Here is a 24667-nt window from a genome sequence, read left to right as displayed (position 1 = left end):
TAGCCATGCTCCCAGAAATTAAACTGATCTGCATGCAATTTCGATCTGCATTGTTCTGCGGTAACCATCGGGATGCATGTGCAGTGCAGTTCGGACGCATGAGTATACTGAAAATATTGGCCCTTAGAGTGCAATCCAATGCTGCACATTTAACCGAGGTTCTCCACTTCTTCAGGACCTACAGTAAGCTTGGTAGATTAGTTATATCGGAGCTTTTACGATATACTTGGAAAATGTAACTTTTACGTAGTCCCTAGGTTTAAGCAAGAGCGTCTTTAAAGGAGGTACTTATAGCCATTCCATTTAAAATTCTGCAGTGCTTCAGATGAGTCTCACTCGTACTGATCAGCAAAGGGGTTGAACTTAGAAATGGGACAATAATTTATCACTTTTTTAATATTCTTTATTTAATGATACCCAAAAAATACAGTGGTGGTTTCATATAATGCTGTAATCAAAGAAAAAACATTGGAAAAATACTGCCCAGGGAGAAGCGGGAAAGGTAGGTTTAGGAGGGGAGAAGGGGCTCAAGAAGGAGTCCATCTTAACTAGAGATGAGTGGGTCCGGTTCACCCGAACTTTGCAATCCGAGTCTGGATCCGAGTCCAGCTCGGGACTTCCCGCCTTACTCGGATCCCAAATCGAGGCCGAACATCATCATCCCGCTGTCGGATTCTCGCAGGTTTTGGATTCTATAAAGGTCTCCAGTGATTTATGTGCAACTTCACTCTAGTGAAGAGTGCAGTGGAGAGTGTACTGGATGGACGTATCTGTCTCAGTACTATGTTGTCTGGCATGGGGCGGGTACTCTGTCTGCTGTATCTGAAAGGGGTGTTCTGTCTGCTGTATCTGAAAGAGGTGCTCTGTCTGCTGTATCTGAAAGGGGTGCTCTGTCTGCTGTATCTGAAAGGGGTGCTCTGTCTGCTGTATCTGAAAGGGGTGCTCTCTGTCTGCTGTATCTGAAAGGGGTGCTCTCTGTCTGCTGTATCTGAAAGGGGTGCTCTCTATCTGCTGTATCTGTAAGGGGTGCTCTGTCTGTTGTATCTGAAAGGGGTTCTCTGTCTGCTGTATCTGAAAGGGGTGCTCTGTCTGCTGTATCTGAAAAGGGTGCTCTGCTATATCAGTCCAGGTGAGGTGCTCTGTCTGCTGTATCTTAAAGGGGTGATCTGTCTGCTGTATCTGAAAGGGGTGCTCTGTCTGCTGTATCTGAAAAGGGTGCTCTGCTTCATCAGTCCAGGTGGGGTGCTCTATCTGCTGTATCTGAAAGGGGTGCTCTCTGTCTGCTGTATCTGAAAGGGGTGCTCTCTGTCTGCTGTATCTGAAAGGGGTGCTCTGTCTGCTGTATCTTAAAGGGGTGCTCTGTCTGCTGTATCTGAAAGGGGTTCTCTGTCTGCTGTATCTGAAAAGGGTGCTCTGCTATATCAGTCCATGTGGGGTGCTCTATCTGCTGTATCTGAAAGGGGTGCTCTGTTTGCTGTATCTGAAAGGGGTGCTCTGCTGTATCAGTCCAGGCGGGATGCACTGTCTGCTGTATCTGAAAGGAGTGATCTGTGCGTCCATCCATGGGCTCCGCCCCAATGTAAAATTAAAATAATGAAAGCTAAAAACAAAAAGCCCAAAAATGTAATTCTAAAAAAAATGTTTTTTTGTTTGTTTGTGCTGTACCCCAGTGTACTATCCAATTTTTATTTTATTTTCATAAGTACTGTGACACTGCCGGTCAGACCGCAGTATATTATTTCCTACTCATATATGTATTGTGAGATGCTGTTGGTGAAGGTCAACCGCAGTGTTTGATCACTATTTCTGACGCACACACATATTGTGTGAAGCTGTGGGTGAAGGGGGTTCACTACGATCTGCCGGCGGCCGGCCTCCCGGCGACCAGCATACCGGCGCCGGGAGGCCGGTCGCCGGCTTACCGACAGTGTGGCGAGCGCAAATGAGCCCCTTGCGGGCTCGCTGCGCTCGCCACGCTATGGGCACGGTGGCGCGCTGAGCGCGCCACACTATTTTATTCTCCCTCCAGGGGGGGTCGTGGACCCCCACGAGGGAGAATAAGTGTCGGTATGCCGGCTGTCGGTATGCCGGCTGTCGGGCTCCCGGCGCCGGCATGCTGGTCGCCGGGAGCCCGACCGCCGGCATACTGAAGACCACCTGGGTGAAGGTGGTACCACAATAATATATTTTATTTCCTACTCATACACGTATTGTGCGACATTGTTGGTGAAGGTCAACCGCAGTGTTCGACCACTATTTACTACACATATATGTATTGTCCAGCACTGTTGGCGAAGGTCAACCGCAGTGTTCTATCACTATTTCTGATGCACAGACGTATTGTGTGATGCTGTGGGTGAAGGTGGTACCACAGTAATATATTATATTTCCTACTCATAAGTGTATTGTGTGACACTGTTGGTGAAGGTCAACCGCAGTCTTCGACCACTATTTCCTACACATATACGTATTGTCCAACACTGTTGGTGAATGTCAACCGCAGTGTACAATCAATGTTTCTGATGCACACACATATTGTGTGATGCTGTGGGTGAAGGTGGTACCACAGTAATATATTTTATTTCCTACTCATAAGTGTATTGTGTCACACTGTTGGTGTAGGTCAACCGCAGTGTAGTATATTTTATTTTGTACTCATACCCGTATTGTGTGACACTGTTGGTTAAGGTCAACTGCAGTGTAGTATATTTTATTTTGTACTCATACACATATTTTGTGACGCTGTGAGTGAAGGTGGTACCCCAGTAATATATTTTATTTCCTACTCATACACATATTGTGCGACTCTGTTGGTGAAGGTCAACCACAGTGTTCGATTATATTTCTGACTCATACACGTATTGTGCGACACTGTTGGTGAAAATTAAACCACAGTGTTTGATTACTATTTCTGACTCATATTGTAGTGTGCAACACTGAAGGTGGTAAATTTTTTGTAGAAACTGTGGTGTTCGTGTTTGTAGATAGATATGGAGGACAAACAAATGAGAGGAGAGCAGGAAGCACATACTAGTGGTGCAAGTGCTGCCACCAGTTATGATGATACAAGTCCGTCAGCATCATCTACTAAGGCAGATGCCTAGGAGCATAGAGGGCTTAAGTCAGGGCATGTAAAATCATTTAATTTTACAGTGGTAAAGAAAAAAAACATCAAAAAGCAAGTTAGCTGCAGAGGCAGTAAGACAAACTGTGCATTCAGAATCAGAACTATCAGACATTATTGATGAACGTTTAGGGGTGTCCACGTCAGCTATGTGTGAGTCTGACAATGCTCACACTGTCCTCATAGAGAAGCCTCTTTCACCTCCTTCCACCATTTCTGCACCATCTGCACATGTGGGGAGCAGTACAAGTAAAGATGGTGATGATGAGGAGGACATAATTGAAATGGAGGATTCATGTGTGGAAGTGGAACAGGATGAGGGGGATATGTGTGTATTACTACTATCTGACAGTGAGGATGTTGATGATGTTGTTTGTGTAAGTCAGCCACCGGTGGCTGCAGTTGTTGACCATGATAAAAAGAAAGCCATTGCGATGCCTGTGCATAACACCAAAAAAGCCACCTCTTGGGTGTGGGATTGTTTTTTAACCCAATCCTGACAATGTTTGTCAAAGCATCTGCTCCATTTGTGAGGCCAAGGTTAGTAGAGGTAGGAACATTAGCCATCTAGGCACTTCCTCCATGTTATGTCATTTGCGGCGAAGACATGAAAATTATTGTACAAGATTATAATGTAATTAACACCTCATCATCAACATCATCAGAGTCATTACTTATCGGAGGTAGTCCTTCTAAAAAATTTTTTGTGGGGGCCATATTTTCCTGCATTCCTAGTTCATTTCAGATTCCTGCATGTTCCTGTGTGTTCAGCTTCAGCTGCAGTATAATGAGGAGTTTTGTCTGTGTGTGCAGCTGAACAGGTTATATGAGTCTCAACCTCGGGTGTACAGGGGGTCACTGCCAGAAGACCACCGAATCTTCGAAGAAGGAGTCCACTCCATCGTAACATTATGACCAGCCCAAACATACTGGAGAATAGCAAAATGGATCCTGCTACTTAGAATCCAGTCCAGTCTTCTATCTCAAGCCAGAATCCGGATGAGGATCCAGCTCCAGTACTGTCCAGCAGACTGAAGTGGTGTGAGGACATGCAAAATCTAACATCACAAGCTTTTCTAGGGCTATCTATTTGTGTGGATGCTCTGCACCAGCAGATTTCTACACACAATTTTTTTTCTAATCTTTTCTATTCATGTGGGCAAAGAATAAATGACACCTCTCAAAATTACTGTTCACTGCCGCCTCAGTTTGCCAGCGCAGGAAGTCCTGAACAACTGAGGATTCAGCAGTCTCTATGTGAACAGCTGTTAAAGCCATCTTCAGGAAATGATGGTCTTATTCCTGAAGCACTTGGCAATTCCTTGGATGACACAAGAATTGCTTCTCAATCTGCTAGGGCAGAAAAAATGTAAACTCCAGTTCCCGTAGGTCAGGGGTGACCCCTCCTATGCCTTCAGAAAGGAGATTCCGGAGTTTCCAGCGTTCCAAACTTTCTGAGGCTGAGTGCCAGCAACGAAAAGGATGATCTGCTTTGTATGTACTGTTAAAGCGACAGTCACTTCATTAAGGACTGCTCCCTCCGCAGGTCAGGAAGAAGTGATGCTCAACATCTTAAGGTACAGGCTGACAAACCATCTCTAGTGGCGACTCCAGACTCCATGAATCCCAAGAAAGGTGTCAAGGGTTCCCAAAAGGAGGGTCAGGTCTATAACTTGGGGACCTTTGACCCGAACTCCCCAGCTTAGATTTGGGAACCAATTGAGGGCACATGAATCCCTCATTCCCAGGGTAACCCCTGGTCCTGTAGCCCTAGGAAATACATCCAACCTCTACAATCCCTGAAGAGCCCCCTAGCTCTGCACCCCCTGGAGGGGCATTGGATTTGCTAACCTCAGGAGTTGTAACTGTTGTTGTGGTTGATGGGTTGGCCCCAGCAAGAGAGTCCGATGATCCGGTCCCAGCAAGAGAGTCCGATGATCCGGTCCCAGCAAGAGAGTCCGATGATCCGGTCCCAGCAAGAGAGTCCGATGATCCTGTCCCAGTAAGAGAGTCCGATGATCCGGTCCCAGCAAGAGAGTCCGATGATCCAGTCCCAGCAAGAGGGTCCGACGTTTCGGTCTCATCAAGGGAGTCCGACGTTCTGGTCTCATCAAGGGAATCCGATGTTCCAGTCTTATCAGTGGAGTCTGATGTTCCGGTCTTAGGGGAGTCCAAAGTTCCGGTTTCATCTAGGAAGTGTGAGGGCTGACCCCAGGAGGGGTATCTCAGGTGCCGACCCCAGGAGGGGTGTCTCAGCTGCCAACCCCAGGAGGGGTGTCTCCAGTGCTGACCGCAGGAGGGGTGTCTCAGGTGACGGCCACAGGAGGGGAGTCTGATGTACTGGCCCCAGGAGGGGAGTCTGTCGTACTGGCCCCAGGAGGGGAGTTCGATGCACCTACTCCAGAAGAGTCTTCTGTTTCTGTGGCCTTAGAAAGGTCATCTGACTCTGTAGCCTCTGATGGTGCATCTGACTCCAAAGCCTCAGAAGAGGCATCTTTCTTAGTATCAAGTCCTGTAGCCCCAGGAGGGGCGTCTGTCTCAGTATCAAGTCATGTAGCCCCAGGAGGGGCGTCTGTCTGTGTCTCAATTTCAGTAGCTCCTTGTGGAGCATCAGATCCTGTTGAGTCCCCAGAAGGGGAGAGTCCAGCCATGACCTCAGATGGAGTAGTTCATGCCATGTCCCCTAAAGTGACTTCTAGACACTCAGCTTCTGTGAGAAATTCTGACCCTGTAAAATCTGGGAACAAATCTAAGTCAGTTATGTTAGCTGAAGATTCACAACTTCCTCCTAAAGACCAAGATCCAGATCTAGCCCTCTTCTATGGAAAGATTGAGCAGTTCCATGAAGTGTTGTTGCAGTTCCTGGACGTGGCTCCACTCTGTTCCTCTCCAGCAGAGATTGTGTTGCTTCTTCTCATGTCTTTTAGAGAGGAGGTTAAGGAGTGGGCTGACCAGTTAATCAAATCCAGAGATCCTATTCTACAGTACATGGGGGCCTTCAACCAAGCTGTGGCCAAGAGGTTTGGTGGACCAGATTTTATTTTCTCTGACGTCCTAGTGGATGCTGGGTACTCCGTAAGGACCATGGGAAATAGACGGGCTCCGCAGGAGACTGGGCACTCTAAAAGAAAGATTAGGTACTATCTGGTGTGCACTGGCTCCTCCCACTATGACCCTCCTCCAGACCTCAGTTAGATTCTTGTGCCCGGCTGAGCTGGATGCACACTAGGGGCTCTCCTGAGCTCCTAGAAAGAAAGTTTATTTTAGGTTTTTTATTTTACAGTGAGACCTGCTGGCAACAGGCTCACTGCATCGAGGGACTAAGGGGAGAAGAAGCGAACCTACCTGCTTGCAGCTAGCTTGGGCTTCTTAGGCTACTGGACACCATTAGCTCCAGAGGGATCGACCGCATGGAACTGGCCTTGGTGTTCGTTCCCGGAGCTGTGCCGCCGTCCCCCTTACAGAGCCAGAAGCAAGAAGAGGTCCGGAAAATCGGCGGCAGAAGACATCAGTCTTCACCAAGGTAGCGCACAGCACTGCAGCTGTGCGCCATTGCTCCTCATACACACTTCATACTCCGGTCACTGAGGGTGCAGGGCGCTGGGGGGGGGGGCGCCCTGAGCAGCAATAAAAACACCTTGGCTGGCAAAATATCACAATATATAGCCCCACAGGCTATATATGTGATAAATACCCCTGCCAGAATCCATAAAAAAGCGGGAGAAAAGTACGCGAAAAAGGGGCGGAGCTATCTCCCTCAGCACACTGGCGCCATTTTCTCTTCACAGTGCAGCTGGAAGACAGCTCCCCAGGCTCTCCCCTGTAGTTTGCAGGCTCAAAGGGTTAAAAAGAGAGGGGGGGGGGCACTAAATTTAGGCACAATATTGTATATACGAGCAGCTATTGGGAAAAATTCACTCAATATAGTGTTAATCCCTAAATTATATAGCGCTCTGGTGTGTGCTGGCATACTCTCTCTCTGTCTCCCCAATGGGCTGTGTGGGGTCCTGTCCTCAGTCAGAGCATTCCCTGTGTGTGTACGGTGTGTCGGTACGGCTGTGTCGACACGTTTGATGAGGAGGCTTATGTGGTGGCAGAGCAGATGCCGATAAATGTGATGTCGCCCCCTGTGGGGCCGACACCAGAGTGGATGGATAGGTGGAAGGTATAAACCGACAGTGTCAACTCCTTACATAAAAGGCTGGATGACGTAACAGCTGTGGGACAGCCGGCTTCTCAGCCCGTGCCTGCCCAGGCGTCTCAAAGGCCATCAGGGGCTCAAAAACGCCCGCTCCCTCAGATGGCAGACACAGATGTCGACACGGAGTCTGACTCCAGTGTCGACGAGGTTGAGACATATGCACAATCCACTAGGAACATCCGTTACATGATCCCGGCAATAAAAAATGTGTTACACATTTCTGACATTAACCCAAGTACCACTAATAAAGGGTTTTATGTTTGGGGAGAAAAAGCAGGCAGTGTTTTGTTCCCCCATCAAATGAGTGAATGAAGTGTGAAAAAGCATGGGTTCCCCCGATAAGAAACTGGTAATTTCTAAAAAGTTACTGATGGCGTACCCTTTCCCGCCAGAGGATAAGTTACGCTGGGAGATATCCCCTAGGGTGGATAAGGCGCTCACACGTTTGTCAAAGAAGGTGGCACTGCCGTCTTAGGATACGGCCACTTTTAAGGTACCTGCTGATAAAAAGCAGGAGGCTATCCTGAAGTCTGTATTTACACACTCAGGTACTAGACTGAGACCTGCAGATAGTGCTGCTGCAGCGTGGTCTGTTACCCTGTCAAACAGGGATACTATTTTGCAAACATAAGAGCATATTAAAGACGTCGTCTTATATATGAGGGATGCACAGAGGGATATTTTGCCGGCTGGCATCCAGAATTAATGCAATGTCCATTCTGTCAGGAGGGTATTAGAGACCCGACACTGGACAGGTGATGCTGACTTTAAAAGGCACATAGAGCCTTATAAGGGTGAGGAATTGTTTGGGGATGGTCTCTGGGACCTCGTATCCACAGCAACAGCTGGGAACAAAAAATGTTACCTCAGGTTTCCTCACAGCCTAAGAAAGCACTGTATTATCAGGTACAGTCCTTTCGGCTTCAGAAAAGCAAGCGGGTCAAAGGCGCTTCCTTTCTGCACAGAGACGAGGGAAGAGGGAAAAAGCTGCACCAGTCAGCCAGTTCCCAGAATCAAAATTCTTCCCCCGCTTCCTCTGAGTCCACCGCATGACGCGGGGGCTCCACAGGCGTAGCCAGGTACGGTGGGGGGTCGCCTCAAAAATTTCAGCGATCAGTGGGCTCGCTCACAGGTGGTTCCCTGGATCCTTCAAGTAGTATCTCAGGGGTACAAGCTGGAATTCGAGGCGTCTCCCCCCCGCCGTTTCCTCAAATCTGCCTTGCCGACAACTCCCTCAGGCAGGGAGGCTGTGCTAGAGGCAATTCACAAGCTGTATTCCCAGCAGGTGATAGTCAAGGTGCCCCTACTTCAACAAGGACGGTTCGGTGAGACCCATTTTAAATTTTAAATCCTTGAACACATACATAAAAAAATTCAAGTTCAAGATGGAATCGCTTAGGGCGGTTATTGCAAGCCTGGAGGAGGGGGATTACATGGTATCCCTGGACACCAAGGATGCTTACCTACATGTCCCCATTTACCATCCTCACCAGGAGTACCTCAGATTTGTGGTACAGGATTGCCATTACCAATTCCAAACACTGCCGTTTGGACTGTCCACGGCACCGAGGGTCTTTACCAAGGTAATGGCAGAAATGATGATACTCCTTCGAAAAAAGGGAGTTTTAATTATCCCGTACTTGGACGATCTCCTTATAAAGGCGAGGTCCAAGGAGCAGTTGTTGGTCGGAGTAGCACTATCTCGGGATGTGCTACAACAGCACGGATGGATTCTATACATTCCAAAGTCACAGCTGGTTCCTACCACACGCCTACTGTTCCTGGGGATGGTTCTGGATACAGAACAGAAAAAAGTGTTTATCCCGCAGGAGAAAGCCAAGGAGCTGTCATCTCTAGTCAGAGACCTCCTGAAACCAAAACAGGTATCGGTGCATCACTGCACACGAGTCCTGGGAAAAATGGTAGCTTCTTACGAAGCAAAATTCCATTCGGCAGGTTCCATGCAAGAACCTTTCAGTGGGACCTCTTGGACAAGTGGTCGGGATCGCATCTTCAGATGCATCGGCTGATAACCCTGTCTCCAGGGACCAGGGTATCTCTACTGTGGTGGCTGCAGAGTGCTCATCTTCAGGAGGGCCGCAGATTCGGCATACAGGACTGGGTCCTGGTAACCACGGATGCCAGCCTTCGAGGCTGGGGGGCAGTCACACAGGGAAGAAATTTCCAAGGACTTTGGTCAAGTCAGGAGTCATCCCTACACATAAATATTCTGGAACTGAGGGCCATTTACAATGCCCTAAGTCTGGCAAGGCCTCTGCTTCAAAACCAGCCGGTACTGATCCAATCAGACAACATCACGGCAGTCGCCCATGTAAACCGACAGAAGCAGGATGGCGATGGCAGAAGCCACAAGGATTCTCCGATGGGCGGAAAATCACGTCTTAGCACTGTCAGCAGTGTTCATTCCGGGAGTGGACAACTGGGAAGCAGACTTCCTCAGCAGACACGACCTACACCCGGGAGAGTGGAGACTTCATCCAGAAGTCTTCCAACTGTTGGTAAACTGTTGGGAAAGGCCACAGGTGGACATGATGGCGTCCCGCCTAAACAAAAAACTAGATATTGCGCCAGGTCAAGGGACCCTCAGGCAATAGCTGTGGACGCTCTAGTGACACCGTGGGTGTACCAGTCGGTTTATGTATTCCCTCCTCTACCTCTCATACCAAAGGTACTGAGAATAATAAGAAAACGAGGAGTAAGAACGATACTCGTGGTTCCAGATGGGCCAAGAAGAGCTTGGTACCCAGAACTTCAAGAAATGATAACAGAGGACCCATGGCCTCTACCGCTCAAACAGGATCTGCTACAGCAGGGGCCCTGTCTGTTCCAAGACTTACCGCGGCTGCGTTTGACGGCATGGCGGTTGAATTCCGGATCCTAAAGGAAAAGGGCATTCCGGAGGAAGTCATTCCTACGCTGATAAAAGCCAGGTAAGAAGTAACCGCAAACCATTATCACCGTATTTGGCGAAAATATGTTGCGTGGTGTGAGGCCAGGAAGGCCCCAACAGAGGAATTTCAGCTGGGTCATTTTCTGCACTTCCTACAGTCAGGAGTGACTATGGGCCTAAACTTGGGTTCCATTAAGGTCCAGATTTCGTCTCTGTCGATTTTCTTCCAGAAAGAACTGGCTTCACTGCCTGGAGTTCAGACATTTGTAAAGGGAGTGCTACATATTCAGCCCCCTTTTGTGCCTCCTGTGGCAACTTGGGATCTCAACGTGGTGTTGAGTTTCTTAAAATCACATTGGTTTGAGCCACTTAAAACTGTGGATTTGAAATATCTCACGTGGAAAGTGGTCATGTTATTGGCCTTGGCTTCGGCCAGGCGTGTGTCAGAATTGGCGGTTTTGTCATGTAAAAGCCCTTATCTGATTTTCCATATGGATAGGGCAGAATTGAGGACTCGTCCCCAGTTTCTCCCTAAGGTGGTATCAGCTTTTCACTTGAACCAACCTATTGTAGTGCCTGCGGCTACTAGGGACTTGGAAGATTCCAAGTTACTGGACGTAGTCAGGGCCTTAAAAATTTATATTTCCAGGACGGCTGGAGTCAGGAAAACTGACTCGCTTTTTATCCTGTAGGCACCCAACAAAATAGGTGCTCCTGCTTCTAAGCAGACTATTGCTCGCTGAATTTGTAGCACAATTCAGCTGGAGCATTCTGCGGCTGGATTGCCGCATCCTACATCAGTAAAAGCCCAATCCATGAGGAAAGTGGGCTCATCTTGGGCGGCTGCCCGAGGGGTCTCGGCTTTACAACTTTGCCGAGCTGCAACTTGGTCAGGGGCAAACACGTTTGCTAAATTCTACAAATTTGATAACCTGGCTGAGGAGGACCTTGAGTTCTCTCATTCGGTGCTGCAGAGTCATCCGCACTCTCCCGCCCGTTTGGGAGCTTTGGTATAATCCCCATGGTCCTTACGGAGTTTCCAGCATCCACTAGGACGTCAGAGAAAATAAGATTTTACTCACCGGTAAATCTATTTCTCGTAGTCCGTAGTGGATGCTGGGCGCCCATCCCAAGTGCGGATTGTCTGCAATACTTGTATGTAGTTTTTGCCTAACTAAGGGTTATTGTTGAGCCATCTGTTGAGAGGCTCAGTTATATTTCATACTGTTAACTGGGTATAGTATCACGAGTTATACGGTGTGATTGGTGTGGCTGGTATGAGTCTTACCCGGGATTCAAAATCCTTCCTTATTGTGTCAGCTCTTCCGGGCACAGTATCCTAACTGAGGTCTGGAGGAGGGTCATAGTGGGAGGAGCCAGTGCACACCAGATAGTACCTAATCTTTCTTTTAGAGTGCCCAGTCTCCTGCGGAGCCCGTCTATTCCCCATGGTCCTTACGGAGTTCCCAGCATCCACTACGGACTACGAGAAATAGATTGCCCAATCAAGCCATTCTTCTCCGGCAACATCTGTCTCTAAGAAGAAAACCGTTATCCTCCCTTTGGATGTAGACTCCAACTTGGATTATGATTCTGAAGCCAATGTGTTTCCTTTGCTGGAGGGTACCATCAGTTAGGATAATGTATGGCAGTGGTTTCCAAACTTTTGTGAGTCACGGCACCCTGGAGTGTCAGATCTTTTATTCACGGCACCCCTAGGCCACAAGTTTCTTATTGAGAAATTTAGAAAAAAATATTAGATTAAGTAAATTATGTTTATATGTCATCCTTAGGGTCAGTTATGTGGTGAGGGATAAGATTTGCTTCTGTTTGTCCACATATTTTGTAACTGGAAGCCATCAGCACTGGTTTTGCCTATTAAATTGACAATAAATAGTTTGATTTGGTCCTTGACCACCAACCTGAGGCACCCCTGCAAGTGTCCCACGGCACCCCAGGGTGCCACGGCACACAGTTTGGGAACCACTGATGTATGGGGACTTACCTTGGTCAGATTGCTGGAATCCTGCAGGAAGAAGTCTTGACGAAAATCTTGATCTACCTTGTCCGTCTGTCTGTTCTTGTCAAGTCTTCAGTTTCCCTTGGTCTTGATAGGGTGTCCAGAGTCCACCCTTAAGGGGGGGAGGGGGTACAGCTGCAGTATACGAAGGAGTTTTGTCTGTGTGTACAGCTGAACAGGTACATTGAGTCTCCTCATCATAGGGCCTGGTCTTCCTGGCTGCTCTGATTAGAAATTGTCTGCTATATATGTGTTTCCTGACCCTCATTCCATGCTGGTCATAGATCGTGGTTGCCGCGGGAGCCTTCGTCTCTAGGTCCTGGTTCCAGTCGTGGAAACCTTTTGTCTGGTTTTCTGTTTCTGTACCCAGTTATACCCGTGTTCAGTTCTGTGTCAGTTATGTAATCATCAACTTCCAACCCAGTTATATCTGTGTTCAGTTCTGTGTCAAGTTAATGTAATCATCTGCATCCTACTCAATTATACCTGTGTCTAGTTCTGTGTCAGTTATATAGTTACCAGCATCCAACTGTATTCCTGTGTCCAGCCCAGTGTCAGCACATAATATTCAGCATCTTACTCTGTGTCAGTCGTATTGTCGGTCTTGATTGCTTTAGCTATTTCTGCTATAGAGTACTCCTCATCTTCTTGCTATACTGTCTTGTGTTTCCTTATTAATCTACCTCACTTATATACCCTCAGTACTCCCTATGCCAGTCGCTCTGTCTCTGCGTTGTTTTGGTCTAACTTCTTTCTGTAGTGTATTGTCTGTGCATGTACTTTGTGTTCTCCTCGCCTAAAAGCTGTCCAGAGTTTAGGAGAGCTCTGTGTTAAGTGTCTATTGCTAGTTATCCAGTCTCTTGTCTTAGAGTAACTCTTATCCTCTTTCGGTCCTTCGTTACATTGGCTTTGATTCAGGTCACTCAGAGGTTGAGATCATACTACCGCCAGTGGTGTAAGTCCTGGTGGGCATCCCAGTACCGGTAGACGTATAAAGTCTTATGGGAAAAGCGGCTCTTACAGGCATGACGACCTCCTGAGTGCATTCTATGAGTCTCAACCTCGGATGCACAGGGGTCACTGCCAGAAGACCTGCAAGCAACACCGAATCTTTGAAGAAGGAGTCCACTCCATCGTAACAGAAGGAATACAATTTCAGAGTATTAATTCTGTTTAGGAATAGTTATATACTCATAGATTTGCCAAACAAGTTTTGAGTTACCTATCTAATCTACTTTTTTTTATTAGAGGACTTTGAAATTGCTTGCTTTTCACCTAAATTGACTTCTTATATTTCTGGTGGGGGACCTGATAAAAATTTCAAATTCACAGCACACACAGTAATCTATGAGGTGTAACTGTAAAAAAAAAATATTGGAGTTTGATATTCCATTTTTTGATATTCCATTTTACTTTCATTTTAAAAATTGGAATATCACAAAATTAAGTATCAAACGCCAATTTTTTTTACAGTTGAATTAACATATTGGGGGTCATTCCGAGTTGATCGCTCGCTAGCTGTTTTTAGCAGCCGTGCAAACGCAATCTTTTTGGTCCCGGAATTGACGTCAGACACCCGCCCTGCAAACGCTTGGACACGCCTGCGTTTTTCCAAACACTACCAGAAAACGGTCAGTTGCCACCCACAAACGCCTTCTTCCTGTCAATCTCTTTGCGATCGGCTGTGCGAATGAATTCATCGTTAAATCCATTGCTCAGCAACGATCCGCTTTGTACCCGTACGACGCAATGCGCAATGCGGTGCATACGCATGCGCAGTAGTTACCTGTTCGCTGCGCTGTGAAAAACTGCAGCGTGCTATCAACTCGGAATGACCCCCTTAATCCCCTGCTGTAATGACTTTGGGGGTCATTCCGAGTTGATCGCTAGCTAGCTACTTTTTGCAGCCTTGCAAACGCATAGTCGCCGCCCACAGGGGAGTGTATTTTTGCTTTGCAAGTGTGCGAACGCCTTTGCAGCCGAGCTTTGCAAAAACATTTTGTGCAGTTTATGAGTAGGTCTGAACTTACTCAGCCCTAGCTATCACTTCAGTCTTTTTGGTCCCGGAATTGACGCAGACACCCGCCCTGCAAACGCTTGGACACGCCTGTGTTTTTCCAAACACTCCCAGAAAACAGTCAGTTGCCACCCACAAACGCCTTCTTCCTGTCAATGTCCTTGCGATCGGCTGTGCGAACGGATTCTTCGTTAAATCCATCGCTCAGCAACGATCCGCTTTGTACCCATACGACGCGCCTGTGCAGTAGTTACCTGATCGCTGCGCTGCAAAAAACTGCAGCGTACGATCAACTTGGAATGACCCCCATTGTCCAATCAAGGATTTTGTTGACTACATTTGCTTAACCACAAGGGTGTGCTGTGGTTCAGTCTTTTTCAGGACCAAATATATGCTCTTGCTGCAAATTATCCACTACTGAATTGAATTATGAGATATATGATATTGACATAAATTAATAACCAAAATTAATTTTCGTAACTGCTGTGATGCATGATTGTTTCTATCTCTTATCTGAAAGTTGTTTTCTCCTTTTTTCTTTGTGTATAATTATTGCACGTCTTTTAGGGGACCTGTATTTGAAATTTTCATTAAACGTCATATTTTAATATTTTTTCTATAACAATTACTTTTCCATAAGGAGTGCGCCACAAAAGGGTATTTTCTTTCTCTTTTCTTGCAATTTGACATTTTTATCAGGTTCCCCACTAGAGCTATAGGGCCATATGCAATTGCGGTCGAATTGCCGCAAATGTGGAAAAACGGTACCAGCATGCGGGGGAAAACGGGCCCGCTGGTACCTGTAGTTCTACTGCAAAAAAAAAAACCCAAATAAAAACAGTACACGCACACCGTGAAAGTAAAACTTTATTACATACATGCACGCCGACACACACATACTTACCTATGTTCAGACGCCGACTCGGTCCCCTTCACTAGTAGAATCCATGGGGTACCTGAAAATAAAATTATACTCGCACAATCCAGTGTAGCTCCGTCCTCTTTGTAATCCTCGTACTTGGCAAAAAAACAAACCGAAAAAAGAAAACGCATTACCCGATGCACGCACTGAAAGGGGTCCCATGTTTACACATGGGACCCCTTTCCCCGACTGCTGAGACCCCCCGTGACTCCTGTCACAGAGGGTCCCTTCAGCCAATCAGGGAGCGCCACGGCGTGGCACTCTCCTGATTGGCCGTGCGCGTCTGAGCTGTCAGACGGCGCATAGCACTATGCCGCTCCATTATCTTCAATGGTGGGAACTTTGCGGTCAGCGGTGAGGTTACTCGCGGTCAACCGCTGACCGCAAAGTTCCCACCATTGAAGATAATGGAGCAGCATAGTGCTATGCGCCGTCTGACAGCTCAGACACGCACAGCCAATCAGGAGAGTGCTACGACGTGGCGCTCCCTGATTGGCTGAAGGGGCCCTCTGTGACAGGAGTCACGGGGGATCTCTGCAGTCGGGGGAAAGGGGTCCCATGTGTAAACATGGGACCCCTTTCAGTGCGTGCATCGGGTAATGCGTTTTCTTTTTTTGCCAAGTACGAGGATTACAAATAGAAGAGGACAGATCTACACTGGATTTTGGTGAGTATAATTTTATTTACAGGTAACTCGTGGATTCTACTGGTGAAGAGGACCGAGTCGGCGTGTGAACATAGGTAAGTATGTGTGTGTCGGCGTGCATGTATGTAATAAAGTTTTACTTTCACGGTGTCTGTGTACTGTTTTAACTTGGGTATTTTTTTTGCAGTAGAACTACAGGTACCAGCGGGCCTGTTTTCCCCCCACATGCTGGTACTTGTGGTTCTCCAAGTACCAGCTTGTGGGGGAGGCTTGCTGGGACTTGTAGTTCTGCTACAAAAAACAATATTCTTAATTTTGTCACTTGGCTATCAGCCTCCCATCTGCAGCCCATGGATGGGGGGGACAGCCTCAGGCTTCACCCCTGGCCCTTGGGTGGCTGGAGGGGGGACCCCTTGATTTAAGGGGTCCCTACTCCTCCAGGGTATCCCGGCCAGGGGTGACTAGTTAGTGACCCCCGGCTCTGGCATTATCTCTCTGACTAGTGTGTCCCGGTGCTGGTGTTAAAAATACGGGGGACCCCTACGTTTTTTGTCCCCCGTATTTTTGGCACCAGGACCGGACGCAGAGCCCGGTGCTGGTTGTGAAAATACGGAGGATCCCCTGTCATTTTTCCCCCCGTATTTTTACAACCAGTACCGGCTCAGAGAGCCCGAGGCTGGTTATGCTTAGGAGGGGTGACTCCACCCATTTTTTTTCAGGATTTTTTACACACTTTTGTGCCGTCCATGAAGTCGAATCCAGGACGCACATTATCTTCAATTGGTCCGTTTTTCGACAGCGGGACTGTTGAATCCATTTTTTATTGAATATGTCGAATTCGGGTCCCGGCGGGAGGGTATGTGACTGTCGAATTGTGTCGAATTTAAAAACAGTCGAATTCCAGCCGGAATTCGACCACAATTGCATATACCCCATAAGGTCAATTTAGGTGAAAAAAGGAAAAACAAGCAGTTTGAAAGTGCTCTAATAAAAAGAGTAGACAAGATAGATAACTCAAAATTTGTTTGGCAAATCTTTGCGTATATTACTATTTTCAAACAAAATTACAGCTCTGAAATTGTATTCCTTCCCACTGAAATACAATCCAAAAAATAGATTTTTTAAAAAAAATCTGACAATTAATTTTGGCCTTAAATTTCAGACAAAAATGTAGCTTGAAATCTGCTGAAAATATTGGATTTTAGCCCAACTTTCTATTACTTTTCTGAGCTGAGATATTGCATTTACCCCAAACGTCCGCAACAGTGAAAAATATGTCATGATACAGAAATGGCCACCATATTCATATGAAGGCGAATAAAAATAAAGTAATGGTGGTTTCTGACCACTAACTTACCCCCTGTTATCATTATACACTAAAAATATATATATTTTTCTAAAGGTCAAGCAACCAATTAATTTAATTCTGCCCATTTGATATGGATTGACCCATACAACACAAGGGAGGGCGGGAGGGCCCAAGGACAATTCCATCTTGCACCTCTTTTCTTTGCATTATGTGCTGTTTGGAACATGGCTGACTGTGATGACAAACACTTGTATAGTTTATTAAACTGCCACCCTGTCTGCCGCTACATTGCCACTGTTTCCTAGATGTGCCATGTTCAAGTGCCACATGTTTGTGCCGCCCACTGCTGTCACTAAGCTTAGTCATCCAGCTACAGATGGGTCCACGGTTATCTTGACTAGTTTTCTGCGCCTAGGCACAACATGACTTATTAGCATAAACCCTTCATCTATTGTTCTCAGCTGCAAATACAATACAGAGAACAATGCAGCAGGGGATTAAGTCATAACAGCAGTGGATTAAGTCCGACTGGCCAGTCTCAATTAATCCTATTAAAGGTCAAGATAAACGTGGACCCATCTGTACCTCGGTGCGACCTTTTGGCCTAAACTGGATGAAAACAATATTGTGAGGTGGTCAAAATTGACTAGAAATGAGTGGATATTAGTGTTATTGAGGTTAATAATACTGTAGGAACAAAAACAGGCCTAGATTCTGTCATTTTAGCTGCTTTTATGATATAAAAAAACCACAAAAAAATACAGATCCAAAACACAAAGGGGATACAGATCCAAAACAAGAACCCAAAACCTGAGATTTGGGCCAGTGCACATCCCTATTCTTAACCCATGAAGCGATATACCTCTGGACCGTTATTTGAAACATACCTGAAAAGAAGCAGTGCACAGGACAAAGTTGTGGCTTGTTATAACTAGAGATGAGCGGGTTCGGTTCCTCTAGAGCCGAACCCCCCCGAGCTTAACCCATTTTACATGGTTCCGAGGCAGACTCGAATCTTCCCGCCTTGCTCTGTTAACCAGAACGCCCCCGAACGTCATCATCCCGCTGTCGGATTCTCGCGAGATTCGTATTCTATATAAGGAGCCACGCGTCGCCGCCATTTTCACTCGTGCATTGGAGATGATAGCGACCTCTGTGTCGTCAAGTATACTATCCATATCTGTGCTGCATTCATTGTAGTTGTGCGCAGTATATAGTAGGAGGACAGTGCAGAATTTTGCTGACCACCAGTATATATATATATAGCAGTACGGTACAGTAGTCCATTGCTCTACCTCTGTGTCGTCAAGTATACAATCCATATCTGTGCTGCATTCATTGCAGTTGTGCGCAGTATATAGTAGGAGGACAGTGCAGAATTTTGCTGACCACCAGTATATATAATATATATATATATATATAGTAGTACGGTACAGTAGTCCATTGCTATTGATATATTACTGGCATCTAATTCCACACACTAAAAGATGGAGAACAAAAATGTGGAGTGTAAAATAGGGAAAGATCAAGATCCACTTCCACCTCGTGCTGAAGCTGCTGCCACTAGTCATGGCCGAGACGATGAAATGCCATCAACGTCGTCTGCCAAGGCCGATGCCCAATGTCATAGTAGAGAGCATGTAAAATGCAAAAAACTAAAGTTCAGTAAAATGACCCAAAAATCTAAATTAAAATCGTCTGAGGAGAAGCGTAAACTTGCCAATATGCCATTTACGACACGGAGTGGCAAGGAACGTCTGAGGCCCTCTCCTATGTGCCTCATGACTAGTGGGTCAGCTTCACATGAGGATGGAAGCACTCGTCCTCCCACTAGAAAAATGAAAAGACTTAAGCTGGCAAAAGCACAGCAAAGAACTGTGTGTTCTTCGAAATCACAAATCCCCAAGGAGAGTCCAATTGTGTCGGTTGCGATGCCTGACCTTCCCAACACTGGACGGGAAGAGGTGGCCTTCCACCATTTGCACGCCCCCTGCAAGTGCTGGAAGGAGCACCCGCAGTCCAGTTCCTGATAGTCAAATTGAAGATGTCACTGTTGAAGTACACCAGGATGAGGATATGGGTGTTGCTGGCGCTGAGGAGGAAATTGACAAGGATTCTGATGGTGAGGTGGTTTGTTTAAGTCAGGCACCCGGGGAGACACCTGTTGTCCGTGGGACGAATATGGCCATTGACATGCCAGGTCAAATTACAAAAAAAATCACCTCTTTGGTGTGGAATTATTTTAACAGAAATGCGGACAACAGGTGTCAAGCCGTATGTTGCCTTTGTCAAGCTGTAATAAGTAGGGGTAAGGACGCTAACCACCTAGGAACATCCTCCCTTATAAGTCACCTGGAGCGCATTCATCAGAAGTCATTGACAAGTTCAAAAACTTTGGGTGACAGCAGTACCAGTCCACTGATAACTAAATCCCTTCCTCTTGTAACCAAGCTCCTGCAAACCACACCACCAACTCCCTCGGTATCAATTTCCTCCTTAGACAGGAAAACCAATAGCCCTGCAGGCCATGTCACTGGCAAGTTTGATGAGTCCTCTCCTGCCTGGGATTCCTCCGATGCATCCTTGAGTGTAACGCCTACTGCTACTGACGCTGCTGTTGTTGCTGCTGGGAGTCGATCGTCATCCCAGAGGGGAAGTCGGAAGAACACTTGTACTACTTCCAGTAAGCAATTGACTGTCCAACAGTCCTTTGCGAGGAAGATGAAATATCACAGCAGTCATCCTGCTGCAAAGCGGATAACTCAGGTCTTGGCAGCTTCGGTGGTGTTAAACGTGTGTCCTTTATCCACTGTTAATTCACAGGGAACTAGAGAATTGCTTGAGGTACTGTGTCCCGGGTACCAAATACCATCTAGGTTCCATTTCTCTAGGCAGGCGATACCGAGAATGTACACAGACGTCAGAAAAAGAGTCACCAGTGTCCTAAAAAATGCAGTTGTACCCAATGTCCACTTAACCACGGACATGTGGACAAGTGGACAAGTGGAGCAGGGCAAACTCAGTACTATATGACTGTGACAGCCCACTGAGTAGATGTATTACCTCCCGCAGCAAGAACAGCAGCGCCGGCACCAGTAGCAGCATCTCGCAAACGCCAACTCATTCCTAGGCAGGCTACGCTTTGTATCACCGCTCTCCATAAGAGGCACACAGCTGACAACCTCTTACGGAAACTGAGGAACATCATCGCAGAATGGCTTACCCCAATTGGACTCTCCTGGGGATTTGTGACATCGGACAACGCCACCAATATTGTGCGTGCATTACATGTGGGCAAATTCCAGCACGTCCCATGTTTTGCACATACATTGAATTTGGTGGTGCAGAATTTAAAAAAAAAACGACAGGGGCGTGCCAGAGATGCTGTTGGTGGCCCGAAGAATTTCGGGCCATTTTCGGCATTCAGCCACCGCGTGCCGAAGACTGGAGCACCAGCAAACACTCCGGAACCTGCCCCGCCATCATCTGAAGCAAGAGGTGGTAACGAGGTGGAATTCAACCCTCTATATTCTTCAGAGGATGGAGGAGCAGCAAAAGGCCATTCAAGCCTATACAGCTACCTATGATATAGGCAAAGGAGGGGGAATGCACCTGACTCATGCGCAGTGGAGAATGATTTCAACGTTGTGCAAGGTTCTGCAACCGTTTGAACTTGCCACACGTGAAATCAGTTCATACATGGCCAGCCTGAGTCAGGTCACCCCTCATCAGGCTTTTGCAGAAGAAGCTGCAGAGATGGAATGAGGAGCTAAAACTGAGCGATTCCGCTAGGCATGTGGGACTTGTGGATGGAGCCCTTAATTTGCTTAACTAGGATTCATGGGTGGTCAATCTGTTGAAATCAGAGCACTACATTTTGGCCACCGTGCTCGATCCTAGGTTTAAAGCCTATGTTGTATCTCTTTTCCCGGCAAACACAAGTCTGTAGAGGTGCAAAGACCTGCTGGTGAGACACTTGTCAAGTCAAGCGGAACGTGACCCATCAACAGCTCCTCCTTCACATTCTCCCGCAACTGGGGCTGCGAGGAAAAGGCTAAGAATTCCGAGCCCACCCGCTGGCGGTGATGCAGGGCAGTCTGGAGCGAGTGCTGACATCTGGTCCGGACTGAAGGACCTGCCAACGATTACTGACATGTCATCTACTGTCACTGCATATGATTCTGTCACCATTGAAATAATGGTGGAGGATTATATGAGTGACCGCATCCAAGTAGGCACGTCAGACAGTCCGTATGTATACTGGCAGGAAAAAGAGGCAATTTGGTAGTGATGAGCGGATTCGGTTTTACTCGATTTTACTCGGTTCTCAAAACGCCATCTTATTGGCTATCCAACACACGTGACATCCGTGAGCCAATAAGATGCCGTTTTGAGAACCGAGTAAAACCGAGTAAAACCGAATCCGCTCATCACTACAATTTGGAGGCCCTTGCACAAACTGGCTTTATTTTACCTAAGTTGCCCCCCCTCCAGTGTGTACTCCGAAAGAGTGTTAGTGCAGCCGGTCACCTTGTCAGCAATCGGCGTACGAGGTTACTTCCAGAAAATGTGGAGAAGATGATGTTCATCAAAATTAATTATAATCAATTCCTCCGTGGAGACATTCACCAGCAATTGCCTCCAGAAAGTACACAGGGACCTGAGATGGTGGATTCCAGTGGGGACGAATTAATAATCTGTGAGGAGGGGGATGTACACAGTGAAAGGGGTGAGGAATCGGATGATGAGGAGGAGGTGGACATCTTGCCTCTGTAGAGCCAGTTTGTGCAAGGAGAGATTGATTGCTTTTTTTTTGGTGGGGGCCCAAACCAACTAGTCATTTCAGCCACAGTCGTGTGGCAGACCCTGTCGCTGAAATGATGGTTTTTTTAAAGTGTGAATGTCCTGTTTATACAACATAAGGGTGGGTGGGAGGGCCCAAGGACAATTCCATCTTGCACCTCTTTTTTCTTTAATTTATCTTTGCATCATTTGATGTTTGGGGCCAATTTTTTTAAGTGCCATCCTGTCTGACACTGCAGTGCCACTCCTAGATGGGCCAGGTGTTTGTTCCGGGCACTTGGATCGCTTAGCTTAGTCATCCAGCGACCTCGGTGCAAATTTTAGGACTAAAAATAATATTGTGAGGTGTTCAGAATAGACTGGAAATGAGTGGAAATTATGGTTATTGAGGTTAATAATACTATGGGATCAAAGTGACCCCCAAATTCTATGATTTAAGCTGTTTTTGAGGGGTTTTCGAAAAAAAACACCCGAATCCAAAACAGACCCAAATCCAACAAAAAAAATTCAGGGAGGTTTTGCCAAAAACGCGTCCGAATCCAAAACATGGCCGCGGAACTGAATCCAAAACCAAAACACAAAACCCGAAAAATTTCCGGTGCACATCTCTAGTTATAACCAACCAATGCTTAGGAAGCTGGAGCATGGGAATTCAAATAGGAGTAGCAAGTGGCCAACTCGTTTAGTTCTTCCCACCTATACAATACCAGGTGGAAGCGAATTTGTGGAACCTATCCATGAACATGTAAAAGTCAGTTTGATGAAACCCTTCCATAAGGTCGAGACAGGAAGGGGATTGTCAGTGTATCATAATAAATGCTTTGGCGATGTTCTTGAAGTGTTTCAAAATAGATTTCTAATATTTGTAAATAGGCACAGTACAGTATATAGATAAGGTCCGGATTAGGCCATCCGAGGACACGTTTTTTTTTTACCGTAGGCCACTTCAGTGTAACTCTTACTGTGTGCTTTGTATCCTTGTCCTGTTGAAAGACAAATCTCCTGCACAATTTGATATTTCAGAAACAATTATTTTTTCAGTTACAGAAACAATGCATGTTTTTATAAGCTTGATAGCACAGCATAGTATGCCGTTCAAAGTAAACCTAGCTAAGACAAGGAAAATAATGACTTATGATAGGGCCTCTGACATGTTCATGCTGTGGATGGAAAATAAATGAATTTAAAATAAAATATATATAGGAGATAATTGAAAACATCCTGAGGCATTTTTATGGCAGTGGGTCCCACGTTTCTCAGAATGGGTAGGGGAAATATAATGATATGCATTGTGTTAGTAGAATTTGTTTTAGACTGGTTGCATTATATATAATGGATGATTTCATACAGTACACAAGATATTCTAATTGTACCTGGTTATAATTTAAAGCTTTTATAGGGTAAGATTATTTGTAGAAAATGCCTTTTAATTGGTCATTTGTAAAAATATATTGCTAAAGTATAGACTTATTTTGTATAACATCTCTCAATATTAATTTATTTCCACACGATAGGAATCTCTAAAAAAGTTTTGTGTATTGGAATGTGTGTGTACTATTGGCGATGGTATGGCAAAGTAATGGTACACACCAGCGGATGCCCTGAAGTCAGTGAACAGCCAAGTACTTAACCAGAGAAGTGGTTTATTCAGCTGTAATCTGGATGTACAGCCATACTCACAATTATGCATGAAAACAGACTCTCAGCATGGAGTGGACCTTGAGTTTACCAGCCATTCAATGTATGAGGGTAGCAGTGTAGGATGCAAGCAATACAAGCAGTTGTAGCTTTGTGGATCAAGTGGTTCACTAACACAGTGACAAGATTGAGCCAGCCGTGCATGCATAAAAGTACAGGTGGTGGCCATCTTGGTTAGGGATTGAAGCCTCTCTAAAGGAGCCAATATGGAAAGTAGCGCTCTCCAGTATCAACAATGTCCATTTAGATTGGACAAGATGGTTTTATTTTAACAGAGCTACACACAGAACAATGATTACTTTTTCAAAATGCAATGGGTGTGGCCTGATTTACATGACCACTATGGGTAGCTGGGCATCAGTTTGCTGTCTCAAATAACATCAGAATGAACTCATGCCTGTAATTCTTTCTCTCCTGTAGTTGAGGAAGAATCCTGCAGTAGATAGAACAGAGGTCTCAGCGGATAAAGTCACCATTTACCTGACCAAGGTAAGGGATTGATCAGTTTATTTATAACATGTCTGTATGTACCATATCAGAAATCAATTTCTGAGTCCCATATATGGGATCGGTATGCATGACCGGAAGTCACAATACCGGCGCTGACATCCTGATGGTCACAATCCCGACAAGGGAGAGGTAAGTATTCTAACACCCCCTCCCTACACTCCCCTTACCACAGCCTAACTCTAACCTCCAACCTTCCCCCTAGTGCCTAAACCTAATCCCCCCCTTTCCGCAGCTTAAACCCAACCCTCCCTCCTAAGTGTCTAAACCTCACCTCCCTCCCGGTGGTACCGAAAGCTCCCTCCCCCCGCAGCCAAACTCTTCCGGCTATACTTACCTTTGGGATTCCGGCTGTCAAGATTCCGGCTGTCAGGACTCTGGCATCGAGATGTTGACCTATTCGTGATCCCAGCATTTGTATTCCGCCTGCCGGGATCCGGACAGCCAGCATCTTTAACATATATATACTATTGGGGAAATACCGCACCGGTATACACTAGGTATCACAG

General features: G+C 46.3%; 1 protein-coding gene across 2 annotated transcripts in view; it reads left to right on the top strand.

Moving 5' to 3' along the window:
• LOC135056662 (alpha-2-macroglobulin-like) overlaps window positions 1–24667 on the top strand; it is a 644880-nt gene that overhangs the window by 580567 nt on the left and 39646 nt on the right. For both annotated transcript variants that reach the window (XM_063962106.1, XM_063962105.1), the window contains one exon: window positions 24072–24140. In XM_063962106.1, coding sequence (XP_063818176.1) covers window positions 24072–24140 — 69 coding nt within the window. The remainder of the gene's footprint in view (window positions 1–24071; window positions 24141–24667) is intronic.

This window comes from Pseudophryne corroboree, chromosome 3 (genome assembly GCF_028390025.1).
Source record: "Pseudophryne corroboree isolate aPseCor3 chromosome 3, aPseCor3.hap2, whole genome shotgun sequence".
Taxonomy (NCBI): Eukaryota; Metazoa; Chordata; class Amphibia; order Anura; family Myobatrachidae; genus Pseudophryne; species Pseudophryne corroboree.
The sequence above is the reverse complement of the archived record's forward strand: the minus strand, read 5'-3'. Positions and strand labels throughout refer to the sequence as shown.